The sequence below is a fragment of the Dasypus novemcinctus genome, chromosome 12 (assembly GCF_030445035.2).
Source record: "Dasypus novemcinctus isolate mDasNov1 chromosome 12, mDasNov1.1.hap2, whole genome shotgun sequence".
In the NCBI taxonomy this organism is placed as follows: domain Eukaryota; kingdom Metazoa; phylum Chordata; class Mammalia; order Cingulata; family Dasypodidae; genus Dasypus; species Dasypus novemcinctus.
This window is the reverse complement of record NC_080684.1, coordinates 64,255,359-64,270,935: the sequence shown is the minus strand read 5'-3', so window position 1 is coordinate 64,270,935 and position 15,577 is coordinate 64,255,359. Positions and strand designations below refer to the sequence as shown.

Genomic DNA, 15,577 nt, shown 5'->3' with positions numbered 1-15,577 from the left:
AGGTGCCAAGTTCAACAGAAAATACAGCATTAAGCATATTTCCTATTAAAGATGGGTGTTTTATTTCATTTTTAAGGGCATAATATTTTTGCAGTTATCATCATCATTTATAGCAATATATTGAATTTACTTTGTCTATATATAAATAATGTGCCTGGGAAACCTTTCTGCACTTAGATTACAAAGTACTTTATTATCATGTTTATTGAAAGCCAGCGTGATGATATTTTCCAATTGAAATTTTCCAACTGTTTTACCTCCAGAATCAAATGTGATTATTAAAAGATTTTTTTCATCTTTTTGGAATACAGTCTTATGAAAAGCTGAAAATTTGTTCTGGTCATTTATTCTATTTATTAAAAAGTAAGATTGGGGGAAGTGGACTTGGCCCAGTGGTTAGGGCGTCCGTCTAGTACATGAGAGGTCTGCGGTTCAAACCCTGGTCCTCCTTGACCCATGTGGAGCTGGCCCACGCAAAGTGCGTAGGGGAGCCCCAGGCGCAAGGAGTGCGCCCCATAAGGAGAGCCGCCCAGCATTAAAGAAAGTGCAGCCTGCCCAGGAATGGTGCTGCACACACAAAGAGCTGATGCAGCAAGATGACACAACAAAAAGAAACACAGATTCCCGTGCCACTGACAACAACAGAAGCAGACAAATAAGAACACACAGCAAATGGACACAGAGAACAGACAACTGGGGGAGCGGGGAGAAATAAATAAAATAAATTAAAAAAAAAAAGTAAGATTGTTAACCTTGGTCAATGATTGTAAGCATTTTGTTTAGGGAAAATTGACATTGAAAAATAGAGAATAAATGTGAATAAATATGTCCAAAAATAATAAAATTTGAAAAATTCTGGAACCCCAAAAGTTTAGGCATTTTTCAATGACATTAATAAAAAAGATCTAAAGCAAATACATTAGTAAATAGCAAATATTGGGATACACTAAATAGCTCTAAATAAAATTGCCAGAATTTAAGTCAATGATTCATGGTTATCAATCTTAACATGTTTCATTATACTACCACATTTGAAAATGATAATGCTATTAATAATAAAATTTAAACTATATTCTAAAAGGAAAAGTACACTTGATCTTTGGGAATGGATCTGAGACTGGAATTTCTGATTTAAGCATCTGGAAAGATCTTAAAGAATTCATGGCAAGTCTCAGATTTTCTTTCTTGAGGTTTATTTCCTTTACAGTTTATGTGTTACTGCCATTAAGCAGGGAACAGTGATTTGCTGGTAAGTTTAATTTCTGAGATTGGATATATTTCATATTATCCCTTTCTTCCAGAACTCATATAGACACTTCAGCTGAGTTGCGGTATTCAGTGGGCTCACTAGTGGACAGCCAGTCTGACTACAGAACCACTAAAGTAATAAGAAGACCAAGGAGAGGCCGGATGGGTGTGCGAAGAGATGAGCCAAAGGTTAATCTTTTTATTTCAACTCTTTGATAGTTTTAATAAGTACACTATTCCATTTCAACACTAAAAAAATTCTAAGTGCTGGCATTTTCATTAGTTTCAAGCATGGCCATGATATATTTTTAAAACTATACCTAATAAAAGTGACTACTATATACCAGAAACTGAATTAGAAATTTCCCATGCATTTACCTGCATAACATAATGAAGTTGGTAGTATTTTTATACTAATTTAGGTATTAAAAAGATCAAATCTCTAAAAGTTTTGTTAAGGGATCAACATTACACAGCTAGCAAGTTATGGATCAAAACTTGAGCCTAGGGAAGTGGCTGTGGCTCAATCAGTTGGGCTCCTGTCTACCATAGGGGAGGCCCTGGGTTCACGTCCCAGGGCCTCCTTGTGAAGGCAGGATGGCCTGCACGCCACGGAGAGCTGACGGCCCGTGCACTGTGGAGAGTGGTGCAGTAAGATGACACAACAACGGGAGACAAGCAGACACAGAAAAAAATGCACAGCGAATGGACACAGAGAAGAGAGCAAAGAAAGGAACAAGCCTCAAATGGGGGAATAAATAAATAAATAATAAATAAATATTAGGGAAAAAAGCAACAATAACACTTAAACCTATGTTTATGTGGTTCTAAATTCCATGCTTTTAACTATTTGTATACTGCCAAAGAAGTGAACTTTTGACTTCTTGGGTGAGTGCTTAGCAAAGGCACTCACATTGTTAAATAAAGAGTTATTAAATATTTTAATTGAAATTAGTATTTTACAAACAATTTGGGGAAACATACATAGATTATTGAAGGTTTTTATAGAGAACTATGCATTATGAACTGCAGTATCAACTTTTAATTCAATCACTCAAAATTTGCAAGCTGTGTATTAAATAGATATGCAGTTGCATTTTATAGAAAAGTAGTATAGTTCCTTTGTACCCTAAACATATTTTGTTCTACTTAACCACTTTTTAAAAATTTTTATTTTTTATTGTCTTTTTTTTAAGGTATATAGATCACAAAAACTGTTACATTAAAAAATATGAGGTCACCATATACCTCACCCCCACCCCCACCCCACTCCACCCACTCCTCCCACATGTGGTCCTCCAAATAAATTATTTTAGTTGGTCATGGAAATTAAAACCATACAGACTCCCTCATACCTTCACATCGTGACTTGAGAAACACTGACTTCAAGACTCATTCACATAGAGGATTTATTACATCAATTACAACACTGCCATGTCAATTAGCATTCTTTGGGCTTAAAAAATTAATTGGGGCTTTCAAATGACCAGAGCAATGCAGATGACATGTAATCACTTTGCAATAATTTTAATAATACTGTGTTAAAATGTATGGCAAATGAATGTGGGGAAGAAAATTCTTGTATAATTTGTCATATAATACTTATAGTCTCAGTTAATAATAAAGGGAGTGTAGGTAAGACTAAGTAGTATAAGAAATGAGAATTCTTGAATAAAAGTGAGGAGAGATCATTATATTTGGAAACGAGGAAAAATGTTACAAATGTACATACACTAAAGTAATTGCCTTGAGTTTGGGTTGCATTAGAAATTGTAAGGAAGTTTATCATCTTTATTTCTCTTAAAATTTTGATGTTTATGCTGCAATTAATACCTACCATTACTTAAGAGGTCAAGGAACTATTTATTGAGTGAAATTGTAATAATTGGTTCTGTTTTTGCCAGGTAAGCTATAAAAGCATGCATGGTTTTTTGTCGTTTTTTAGAACAGTGCTTTGAAAGCAAGCAATATGATAAACACTCCTCATTGTTCATTTGCCATTTAGGTGAAATCTCTTGGGGACCATGAATGGAACAGAACTCAACAAATTGGAGTGCTAAGCAGCCACCCTTTTGAAAGTGACACTGAAATGTCTGATATTGATGATGATGACAGAGAAACAATTTTTAGCTCAATGGATCTTCTCTCGCCAAGTGGTCATTCTGATGCCCAGACTTTGGCCATGATGCTCCAGGAACAATTGGATGCCATCAACAAAGAAATCAGGTGAGTTTAATTAGCATGAATTGTGTCAGGAGATTAGAACTTGATACTCAAAATGTGGTTCTTAAATCAACAGTACTGATATCCCTTGGGAGCTTGTTAGAAAGAAGAAATTTGACTGTCACCCTATACACACTGAAGCAGAGCACACATTTTCACAAGATCTCTAGGGGATTTGTAAATCTCTATAAGCAATGAATTAGAACAGCTGTTTTTAGGAACATATATGGAACATATACCAATGAATGACATTAGGGACCATATAAAAAATGAGGAAAAGGCAATAAATGATTTTTTTTTTTGGCAGTACCAGGGGCCAGGAATTGAACCTGGGACCTCATATGTAGGAAGCCAATGCTCAACCACCAAGCTGCAATGAATTAAAATTCCAATGAATTTTAAAACATTTTTTCAATTATACTTTCCTATTTAAATGAAAGATATTTGTGGTAAAAAGATACATTCTGTAATGTACATTTACCACTGCAGTAAACATACTAAATAACATTCAAGTCAAAGTGTTCAAGTACTTAGACGTTAGAATAAAATTAACTTAATATTCTTCTATCAATTTTAAGTCATTGTATGAGGAAAAACAATTTTCTTCAAAGTTTATTAATGCTAAGTGCCTTTAAAAAACACATACCAGGGAAGTGGATGTGGCTCAACTGATAGAGTGTATGCCTACCATATAGGAGGTCCAAGGTTAACTAACACCCAGGGCCTCCTGGCCCGTGTGGTGAGCTGGCCCACACACAGTGCTGCCATGCACAAGGAGTGCCATGCCACATAGGGGTGTCCTCCGCGTAGGGGAGCCCCCCACACAAGAAGAGTACCCTGCAAGGAGAGCTGCCCCATGCAAAAAAGCGCAGCCCACCCAGGAGTGGCACCACACACACACAGAGCTGGCGCGTGCAGCAAGATGATGCAACAAAAAGAGACACAGATTCCCGGTGCTGCCAAGAATGCAAGCAGACACAGAAGAACACACAGCAAATGGACGCAAGAGAGTAGACAATAGGGAGGAAGGGGAGAGAAATAAATAAAATAAATCTTTAAAAACAAAACAAAACAAAAAAAAAAAACAAATACACATACCAGATTTTTTTTCCTTCAATACATAGAGTGCATATGCAAAACTTAGGATAGGGTGCTATGCTCTGCCAGGAACACTGAGATGAAAAAAAAGTCAATACCTTTATTTATTTTTAAAGACTTATTTTTCATTTATTCATCCCCTTCCTCATTTTGTTTGCACTCATTGTCTGCTCTCTGTGTCCATTCGCTGTGTGTGCTCTCTGTGTCTGCTCATCTTCTCTTTAGGAGGTACCAGGAACTGAACCTGGGGAGATTGCTTGAGCCACCTCAGCTTCCTGCTTTGTTGTGTCTCTCATTGTCTTTCCTTTTTGTGTCCTTGTTGCATCATCTTGTTGCATCAGCTCACTGCAACTACCCTTCACACCAGGTCGCTGTCTTATTAGTCTTCTCCAGGAGGCACCAAGAACCAAACCTAGGAGCTCCCATGTGGTGAGAGCTCAATCACTTGAGCCACATCTGCTTCCCTCAATACCTTTAAACAATGTGATAAGCTAAATGTCTACTACCACTCTTCTTAATAACAAAAATTAAATTTCCTTAGGAATATGTTGCATGGAAAATCAAGATTTTCAGTCATGGTACTTATAGTTGTTTACTTGTTCTCCAGTACCTAAAACTTGTTTTTGATCTTCTTGCTGCTGTGTTTCAACTAAGACCTAATTCTAATCTGGATGTCTTCTATTGGTTAAATAATATTCATTATAACATTAATGATAAAAGTTTCACACATTAACATTCAAGTTCATGACAAAACTCAAATCCCTCACCACTTTTAGGAAGGATGTGTGCAAATTTTCTAAGTAACCAAATAAGGACCAAAATGGATTTCCATTCTTTAAATTTAAAAAAGGCCTAATATTTATAACAGACAAATTAATATTAAAACCTAATAAGTGCTTTTATTACATTACCATTTCAGAGACAATAAAGTATGTTGGTGATATATTCTATTAATGAATTATTTCATACTAGATAATGAAAAAAAAGTACTTTCACTGCACAGAATTCTTAAAATAGGTTATTTCAAAAGAGTAGATACGTTTATAGAATTAAAATTGTACAACTTTTCTCAGATGTTGAAAAATGTTGTCAATATGATCATTTCAATTCTAGCTTAATATATCCTTTCTTGAATCACGATGATATACACAGTCTTTTTGTATCATTAATTTGAGTAACCCCAGTTGAGATCCCAATGGTGTCAGTTGGAGTTGTTTTATTTTCTAAACATCAGGAAACTATTAACTTGCTTTACCTACTGCTGAACATTTTTTTTTCCCACCATTCAAGCATTTGCTCTTTTTGGCCCTAGCTAAATTTGTTGGTTTCCTTCTAAAACTTTGTATTTCTTTTTTACGACAGGAACAAAATAGGACTAAAATGGCAGATGGTTTACAGTTATCTCCTGTTTAACACTTTATTGAAAACTATTTATAAACTGAACTTGTCACTCCATTTCAATGAAAAACAGTGACAGCATAAATTTTAATTTGTTTTTCTATTCCCATTAAATAATTATATAATCTGTATTAGAATTGAATTAAAAAGTATCTAAATAGTCCAAAATATGGCATCTATGATTACATAGAAGAGGGTTTTTTTTCAATGGTGTAAAATATTTCCATAAAACCTACTATTAGCATGCTCTAAGATCTTATTAAGTAACAGTATGAATCCTTCTGAGAAAATTATATATATTTTTCATTTGGCTTATATGAAAAAAGGAAAAGAAACCTTGTATTTAAATTTTAGCATTTATATATCTTATCTTTGATAATGCTTACTTTCCTAATATCAAGAATTTTCTAAAATTCTTCAATACTTTAAATAAGAAGTTATCATAAAAACATATTTCTTCCTTAGAGAAAGGAAAGGGGCACACATTAAACTTTAAACCAGGAATGAAAAAATAGATTTCGATATTTATGCCAATACCAATCAATTATCAGATGCTTTGAAACACCATGTTTTGAAGAATTCTAAAAGCAATTCTTACTCAGTTCAAAAGTATTTACTTACTGATTTGCTGTGTTTCCCATCTCCATTTTAAACCCTCTTCCTCTTCTCAGAGTAGGTGACTAGAAGCAACATTAGTAACTGATCCGGTTAAATTAACTGAACCTATGGCATATGCTTAAATTAAGTCATCCTTTCCTGGTGGCTTCCTTCTCTCTTCTTGTTATTGCAGCACTAAAGATGAAGGCATAGAAGAAGCAATCCTATCTTCCTGATGGTTCTGTTGAAGCACTTCATATTTAGTCATCTTATTCTGCTTAGGCAATTGACATATCTCTGATAAGTTCTTAATGAAAAATTCCAATGCCTTTCATTTTGTGTAATGAATTTCAGTCCAAAAATCAAGACTGATAACTCAGTTTCTATTTTAAATGCCCTTCAGGCAGAGAAAGAGAAATTGATTTCTCCAAGATTTCATCTTCTTTCCTTCCTTTACTTTTGAAGAACCTGTGACATTCTAGAGCAGAGATATTTTTGCAAGGTTGCATAAGGCTCTGTCTGCTCTGAATCCTTTCCTTCTTGCAGTCTTCCAAGAGTGCTACCCCGTGGACAGGAGACAGATCTCCCTACTCTAGGACCCAACAACATCTATAATCATAATACCTCCTCGGTTTCTCTACCAGCCAACTAAGAAAAATTTTGTTCAGTCTCTCAGAGAAGCCTCACTATTATCAATACCATTTCTTTCTGTCTTAGCTATGGGCATGTTGTTTCAAAAAATTATCCCATCACATGTTCAGAAATTTCTGGTTCTTTATAGATAACAACATATGTTTCTTCCATAAAAGTAGACATAAAGTAGGCCCATACTTCTCAATGATTTTGAAACAAAATTTTCCATGACTCTCATCTCTGTATTCAAAATGAATGTCAAAATATAAGGCATCTAGGCTTTTAGTCCTCTACAGCCTTGCTATTAAAAATGTGGTCCAAGGACCAGCAGCAGCATCTGAAAGCTTGTTGGAAATGCATGATCTAATTTCCAAACCCAGACCTACTGAATCAGTATCTACATTTGAACAAGCTCCTCATACAGTTTATTTTATTTTATTTTATTTTTAAGATTTATTTATTTATTTTCGGGTTGTCTGTTCTCTGTGTCTATTTTGCTGTGTCTTGTTTCTTTGTCTGCTTCTGTTGTTGTCAGTGCACGGGAAGTGGGGGCACTCCTTGTGCTCATCAGCACTGTGCATGGGCCAGCTCCACATGGGTCAGGGAGGCCCGGGGTTTGAACCGCGGACCTCCCATGTGGTAGACGGACGCCCTAACCACTGGACCAAGTCCGTTTCCCCTCATACAGTTTAAACTGTAAAGTTTAAGAAGCACTGACATTCAGCGCCATCACTGTCCTAATGCTATATGCTTCCTTACCCATTCTTCCACTATCTCTCCAAAAGTCTTTGAATGAGCCCTCTGGAAGTGCCACTTCAGTCAATGAACAATCCTGTTTTCCTCAATCTCTTCTCTGACTGTTTCACTCATTACCTTGCATTAACCAACACGTTCTTACTTTCTAAAGTCACCAGTTCCCCTTCAGCTCTCTCATGAAGTAAGGTTTATACTCATAAAATGAATACCTTAGGTGAGTAGCATGGTTAGGCTCTTCTTAGCTACCACCAAACCATAACTCAGTTGACTTCATGTAAAAACTCTCCCATCTTGAGACTTATGTCATTTCACCATACTGGAGACGGGGAGTGGAGAATGATGCCCTGGAGGGGAGGACATGAGGGGAGAATGAGGGTGGTCAAGCTTATGTAACTTAGGCTCCTGTGAGCCTGTGAGAGTCCATGGAGGAGTCAGTAGAAGAAGCACAAGTCTTAGGCTCTTGCCTTTATTGTGGCCTAGTCCAGAAGGGGTAGGATAGTCCCTCAGATACTGGGGATTAGAAGTTTCAAACTATCCTGCTTGAAAAGCAGCAAAGGGTTGTTTGGAGAAGCTAAGGGCAGCTTCTTAACATCCAAGACATATGAAGGTACAGGCCTTGCTAGTTGCTTTTATGCTCAGAGCAGGTCTAACTGGGATGGTCACTCAAAGGGAAGCTTTTGACTAAGCCAGGCAGTATGATGAGGCATCAAATAAACTACCTTTTATTTCATTGCTCTCATGTGCTTTAAACAATGTCACCACCAACAACAACGAAAAACAATTTTTATATGTTGCTCATAGTTCCTACCTTCCTCTTCCCAGTCCAACCATGCCCTAGAATGAGCTTGGTATTTTTATGTAATACATATTCCATGGCCCATGACTCCTTAGTTTCTTGTCTTTTCCCTCTCCAACCTTACCCTGGGCTTTGTCCTAAGAAAAAAGTACTTCACAAAAACGACTCCACATTCAGAATCACAATTTCAAACATCTTTCTCTCTGAACATAGACTCTTGCTATTTCTTCCTTCTGGAGCACTTTCTCAATTCCACATTTTACCCTTAACTCTTTACTTTTACTCACCATTAAGAGCTCCATTTCTATAGAAATTGTTTCACAAATTTTATGTCTTTAAGTCCTTTTCTTTCATATCGTCTCATTGTATAAATATAATGCAATTTTGTGGTTATTTAATTAATTATTAGTCTGTAAGTGCTAAGCAAGAACTGTACTGAGGTGTGTTCACTGTTTTTTCCTAGTAGGCCTTTGCATCTTGCTTGATACATAGAATGTGCTCCATAAATATTTAATTACTATAAATAGAAAAAATAATGTTCTACACAAATTCTAGCTAAATAACATTTTCTTTTTTTAATTTATTAATTTAATTTTATTCAAGTTAATAGATCACATAGAATGTTACATTAAAGGAACATGAGGTTCCTATATAACCCATCCCCCACCCCCATCATTCTTGTAAATTGTATTTTTTTGAAGATATATGCATCACAAAAAAGGTTACATTATAAAAAACATAAGAGGTTCCCATATAACCCCCATCCCCACAGCCCACTACTCCCACACTAACAATCTCCCCCATCATTGTGGCACACTTGTCGCACTCGGCGAACACCTTTTGGAGCACTGCTGCGCCACATGAATAATAGTTTACTCTGTAGTTCACACTTTTCTCTGGTACATTCAGTGGGTTATGGCAGAATATATAATGTCCAGCATCTGACCCTGCAATATCATTTAGGACAACTCCAAAATCCCAAAAATTCCCCCTCATCACATCTCTTCTTCCCACTCCCTGCCCTCAGAAACTACTGTGGCCACTTTTTCCCTGTCAATGATACAATTTCTTCTATTAGTAGTCACAAAAGTTTTATAGTAGATCATGCCTCCTTCAGGATCGCGTCACCACTCAGCCGGTCCTGGGGTCCATGTGGGTCTTTCTTGGAGAGCTGTGCGGATGCTTTTTAGTCAGCTGGCAGGACCTTGGTGGGTCCTGTGTCCAGCTCGCACATGCACTCCTGGGACTGCAGGGGGTCTACAGAGTGGGGGTCCCTGCTCCTAGTTGCCTGGCTCACTGCAAACAGTAACGTCCCCTTACTGGTCCTGAGGACAGGCACTAACCACCTGCCAGTGGCTCCCACTCTCACAATCCCTCCCGCTCTCGTGCTCCCTCCTGCTCTCAACATTTTCTGATGTTACCCATCTCATGGTTGAACTCAATGAATTGGTTTGAAATCAAATATATATGTCTTTATGATATTTATTTTCACCAAAAATATCAACACAAACCCTAAATAACAATCTTTTTCTCTCCAGAGACTCTTCGTTCTGTTTCATTAAGGTAGCAATTGGCAGGAACCATCTTAGTCTAGACAAATTTAGTGGTTACCCAAAAAATGTGTCCAAACTACCATCCTTTAAAATGCTTTCCCCTTGACCCCTATAATGTACATTAGCTGCTGATCAATAAGAAATTAAGAAATACACAAAAATAGAGTACATAGAAACATTTAAATGAAATAGGCACCCTGATATACACTGTGGTGCTCTGCTATCAGGAACCAGAATTTATCTCTTATTAAAGTTTTTCTTCTTTCACAAAGTATTTAAACATTAATAATGTTTCTTTAGTGACTTTTCATGGCTTATTGAGCATCTTAAAGGAAGAAGTCAAATTACTTCAAACTTACTTGTTGTTTCTATGTCCGTTATTCTGTTTCTCTATAGTTAATTAATATTTTTCTTGCTTTACTTTTTTAATAATATTTTTCTTTAATAGAGAAATTGTGTGTTTACAGAACAATCATGCCTAAAATTCAAGATACCTATACCACTCTATTATTAACACTTTGCATTGGTATGAAACGTTTGTTACAATTGATGATAACACATTTTTATAATTGTACCATTAACCACAGTCCAAAGTTTACCTTCATAGAGTCGTGTAGTTCAATGGATTTTTAAAAACCTTATTCTGTTACCATATATAAAATCTAAGATTTTCCCCTTTTAAGCACATTCAGATATATATTTCAGTGTTGTTGGTTATATTTACAATGATGTGCTACCATCACCACCATTCATTACCAAAATATTTCCATCATTCCAAATAGGAACTCTGTAAATTTAAGCTTTAAAGTCCCATTCCCTATCCTGACCCCATCCCCTGGTAACCTATATTCTAGGTTTTGACTCTATGACATTGCTTTTTCTAATTATTATTTTAACTCTAATTATGATTATTCAGTGAGATCATACAACAATATTTGTTCTTTTATATCTGGCTTATTTCAGTCAACATGTGGTCTTCAAGATTCATCCATGTTTTCACTCAGGGTTGGCTCAACATAAAAAAATCAAGTAATGTAAGACACCACATTAACAAAATGAAGGGGGGAAAACCACAATAATCTCAGTTGATTGAAAAAAAAAAAGCATTTCACAAAATTCAGTACCCCTTCTTGATTAAAAAAGCACTAGAACACTAGGAATAGAAAGAAACTTCCTCAACATGTTTAAGGGCATATATAAAAGAGCCCAGAAAAAACATCTTACTTAATGAGGAAAGCCTGAAAGCTCTCCCTATAAGATCAGGAACAAGACAAGGATGCCCACTGTCACCACTGCAGTTCAACATTATATTAGCAGTTCTTGCCAGAGCTAGTAGACATAAGAAAAGACCTAAAAGGGATTCAAATTGGAAAGGAAGATGTCAAACTTACCCTATTTGCAGATGATAGGATCCTGTGTACAGAAAATTCTGAGAAATCCACAAAAAAAGCTGCTAGAACTAATAAATGGATTTGACAAATGTCAGAATACAATATCAATACCCCAAAATCAGTAATGTTTCTATAAACAAGTAATGAACAAGTATAAGAAATCAAGAAAAAAAATTCCATTCACGATAACAACTAAAAGAATCAAATAACTTGGTATTAATCTAACCAAGTATGCAAAGGACTTGCACACTGAAAACTACACAACATTGCTAAAGAAATCAAAGAAGACCTAAATAAATGGAAGTACATTCTGTGTTCATGGATTAGAAGACTAAATATTGTTAAGATGTCAAACCTTCTAAAACTTGAGTTACTTTTGTTGTCTTCTTTTTCTTTTCATCTTTTGCGTGATTACTGTGGGTTTCCCTCCCTAACATATACCAGGATATTTGTTTCTTTGCTTTTCATATTTACATCAGCATTTTACTGATCAAGGAACTGTCATTTATTTTTCTAAATAAACTTAACATCTACCATCTAATTTCCTGTTTGATTTCACTTCATTCTACTTCTTACCAACTTGTTCCTCGAGGTTTGGCTATCCTCTGCAATGAATAGAATAAATAGAATTAACTAAAATTTCTTTGTTCAGAGGAATCATCTTGTTTCTCACGATATTTTAATGAAGTACAAGTTGCCATTTTTTAGGAGGTAGTCATATTTCCATTAGAATGTATTTTAAGCATTAAGGACATTGTACCCTGTTACCTGATTAAGGTTTCCTTTGGGATTCTAATCTTTTGGTGAAGTCAAAATGCACTCATGAAAATAAACTTCAAAGTAACAGAAATCAAATTATTTAAATGTAATGAAAAGAGTATAATTTGAATACGCGTCTTAATTTTTAACCAAAATGAATATCCATGAACATATATTTGATTAGCTTTTAAGTATGATTATATAAATAATTGGTTACTTTTGAAAAAACATGTTTTACATTTTTAAAAATAATTATGTTAATCATTAAGTTTATTTATTCCAATGGCCTGTAAGGAGATTTTGAAGATACTTTCTGTATAATTAGTGAATTCACACCATTTACAAATTTACAGAATAAAATTAGTAAAAATGCAAATAGTGAGTTAATCATCAAAAAACATCCCGCAGCAAACATAGACTAAAGGATTATTCCCTACTACTAAAATGTAGTGAATAAATGACATCCACCATATGAATATGCTAAAAAACAAAACAAAACAAAAAAAACTTTGCAATGACTATATAACCTTGAAGCTAAGAGTTATATTTCACAGAGGATAACAGTAAAACTTTGGTAGCAATTTTTAGCATAAATTATAGCAATTTATGACCTTCTTATCAAACAAAATGTACTGATACACAGTTTCATTATAACAATATCAAAAGTGTATGGATTATACTTAAATAGAACTTTATATAACTCAGCAAAAGCTTTTTATTCTTTGTACATTTTTCAGAATTGATTTGTAAGTATTCTTAAAGCTTCTCCCCATCAAGAGAAAAAAGGTAATAGCTGGTGCATTGCCTTCTCAAAAACATTTATGTCAACAATTTTGTTTTTTAAAAATGTATTTTATTATATGTCATTGTGTCTTGGACACTAATTTTAAATTCAGATAGATAAATAGATGATAGCTAGCTAGCTAGATACATAAAGAATTTTTCTACATTATTAAATTGTCTGATAATTATTTAATTATGTAGAGGGGACTTGGCTAAGTAGAATGATAAAGAAGACTCATGTTTTTAATTGGCTGCAAGATCATTATGAATGACAAATTATTGAGGATTCTGTTAATGAGATTTTTTTCAATGAATGACAGATTAGATTCAATCAGCTGTTGGATCTGGGATTCTGAAGTCCATTTTTCTGGTACATGAGTTCAAATGTAAGATTAACATTAGGGGTAGAGATCCACTTGGCAGGCAGACAAGTATTAATAAGTGGTAGATAGAAAAAGGCTAAGCTTGAAATGGGGAGGAATTATATATGATTTAAAAAGCAGGATTTTAAAATTTTCAGTTGGAAGGTTTCTAGAATCAATTGAAAGTCATACAGCCTAATGAAGAAAAACGATGGAAATATTAGGTTCAATATAAAATACTCACAGAGTAGTTTTTTTATTCATTTTTTGTGAATTCTAGTTACCATTCTTTCCAACATCTAATGTGTGAAAATTAAACTCTTTTAGGCTGATTCAAGAAGAAAAAGAATCTACAGAACTACGTGCTGAAGAAATTGAGAATAGAGTGGCTAGCGTGAGCCTGGAAGGTCTGAATTTGGCAAGAGTCCATCCAGGGACCTCCATCACTGCCTCTGTTACAGCTTCATCGCTGGCCAGTTCATCTCCCCCCAGTGGACACTCAACACCAAAGCTTACCCCGCGAAGCCCTGCCAGGGAAATGGATCGGATGGGAGTCATGACACTGGTATGGTGATGTGTCCAGAGAACGTTTACCCCTTTTGAGATTCACAATGCATTGGCGAACAGTTGTGGGATGTTTATTCTAGTCTAAAGGGCTTTTTGTGTATTTCAGGGTTTCATTTCTTTCTCACAATTTCCTTGTGAGATAGATATAGTTATTAATCCCAATAGGAGATGAGAAAACAGTAGGCCACAGAGATGTTTTAACTTTACCAAAATCACATGATAAGTAAATGGAAGAGTGGTGATACAAATATCACATTAGAGTGAAGTGAACATGGCTCAAGTGATAGACCATCCTCCTACCATATGGAGGGTCCAGGGTTCGATCCCCAGGTACTCCTGACCCATGTGGTGGGCTGGCCCACGCGCAGTGCTGCTGTGCACAAGGAATGCTGTGCCACGCAGGGGCACCCCCACATAGGGGTGCCACATGTGCAAGGGGTGCACCCTGCAAGGAGAGCCACCCCACGTGAAAAAAGTGCAGCCCACCCAGGAGTGGCACTGCCCACAAGGAGAGCTGATGCAGCAAGATGACTTAACAAAAAACAGACATACTTTCCCAGTGTTGCTGGATAATGCAAGCAGCCACAGAAGAACACACAGTGAATGGACACAGAGAGCAGACAATGGAAGGGAAGGGGAGAGAAATAAATAGAATAAATCTTTTCAAAAAAAACAATATCACATTAGAAATCTAAATGACTTAAAACCATTAAGTAACTTTTTACTGATGGTATTTTGATGAAGCAAATTGTTTATTATAATGCTTCAAATACCTATTGAAATAGTTGTTGTAATTTTAGAATATACAAAATTTTAAAAATTTATAAGAGAAGTAAAAAATAATAGCAAATTTTCAATTTTGCTTTAGAAATTTATATCAACATTTCACACTTCTTAGAAATCTGTATTCCATATATCTTTATATTTGGGATTAAAAGTTAGAAGAACCCCTGAACATAACTGAAAGAAAAGTGCCCTTTACTAAAAATAATGTAGGCAATCCTCTGGAAAATATACTTAGAATGACTGCTATTCTGTCTTTTTCTCCATAATTATCTGCAAATATGTTGAAATGGAAACAATAATGAAGACTAACATATTCTGAACTATTTATGAAGGTAAAATTTTGTTTTCCTAATAGATATTAAAACTAATTAAAATGACCAAATTTCATTTAAAAATACAAGTTTAGGATCAACATTAATTAAAAGGTAAACTGATCAAAATAGTTTATACACTAAAATTAGCATAAGTATAATAAATGGAGGAGAAATTAATAACACTAGATAATGAAATGATATATATGTAATTGTGTTTATGTTTATAAGGTAAGAAGCTATTATAAAAGTACACATTGCCTCTATGTTTATGCATAGTATATGTGGGTTAAAAAGTTTAGTTCATCATCTACAT

The 15,577-nt window shown here is 35.1% G+C and overlaps 1 protein-coding gene across 20 annotated transcripts in view; it reads left to right on the top strand.

The window, feature by feature from the left end:
• The window catches only part of PPFIA2 (PTPRF interacting protein alpha 2), a 544,821-nt gene that overhangs the window by 424,868 nt on the left and 104,376 nt on the right, over nt 1-15,577 (top strand). For all 20 annotated transcript variants that reach the window (XM_058308490.2, XM_058308494.2, XM_071218980.1 and 17 more), the window contains 3 exons: nt 1,302-1,437; nt 3,254-3,474; nt 13,925-14,162. In XM_058308490.2, coding sequence (XP_058164473.1) covers nt 1,302-1,437; nt 3,254-3,474; nt 13,925-14,162 — 595 coding nt within the window. The remainder of the gene's footprint in view (nt 1-1,301; nt 1,438-3,253; nt 3,475-13,924; nt 14,163-15,577) is intronic.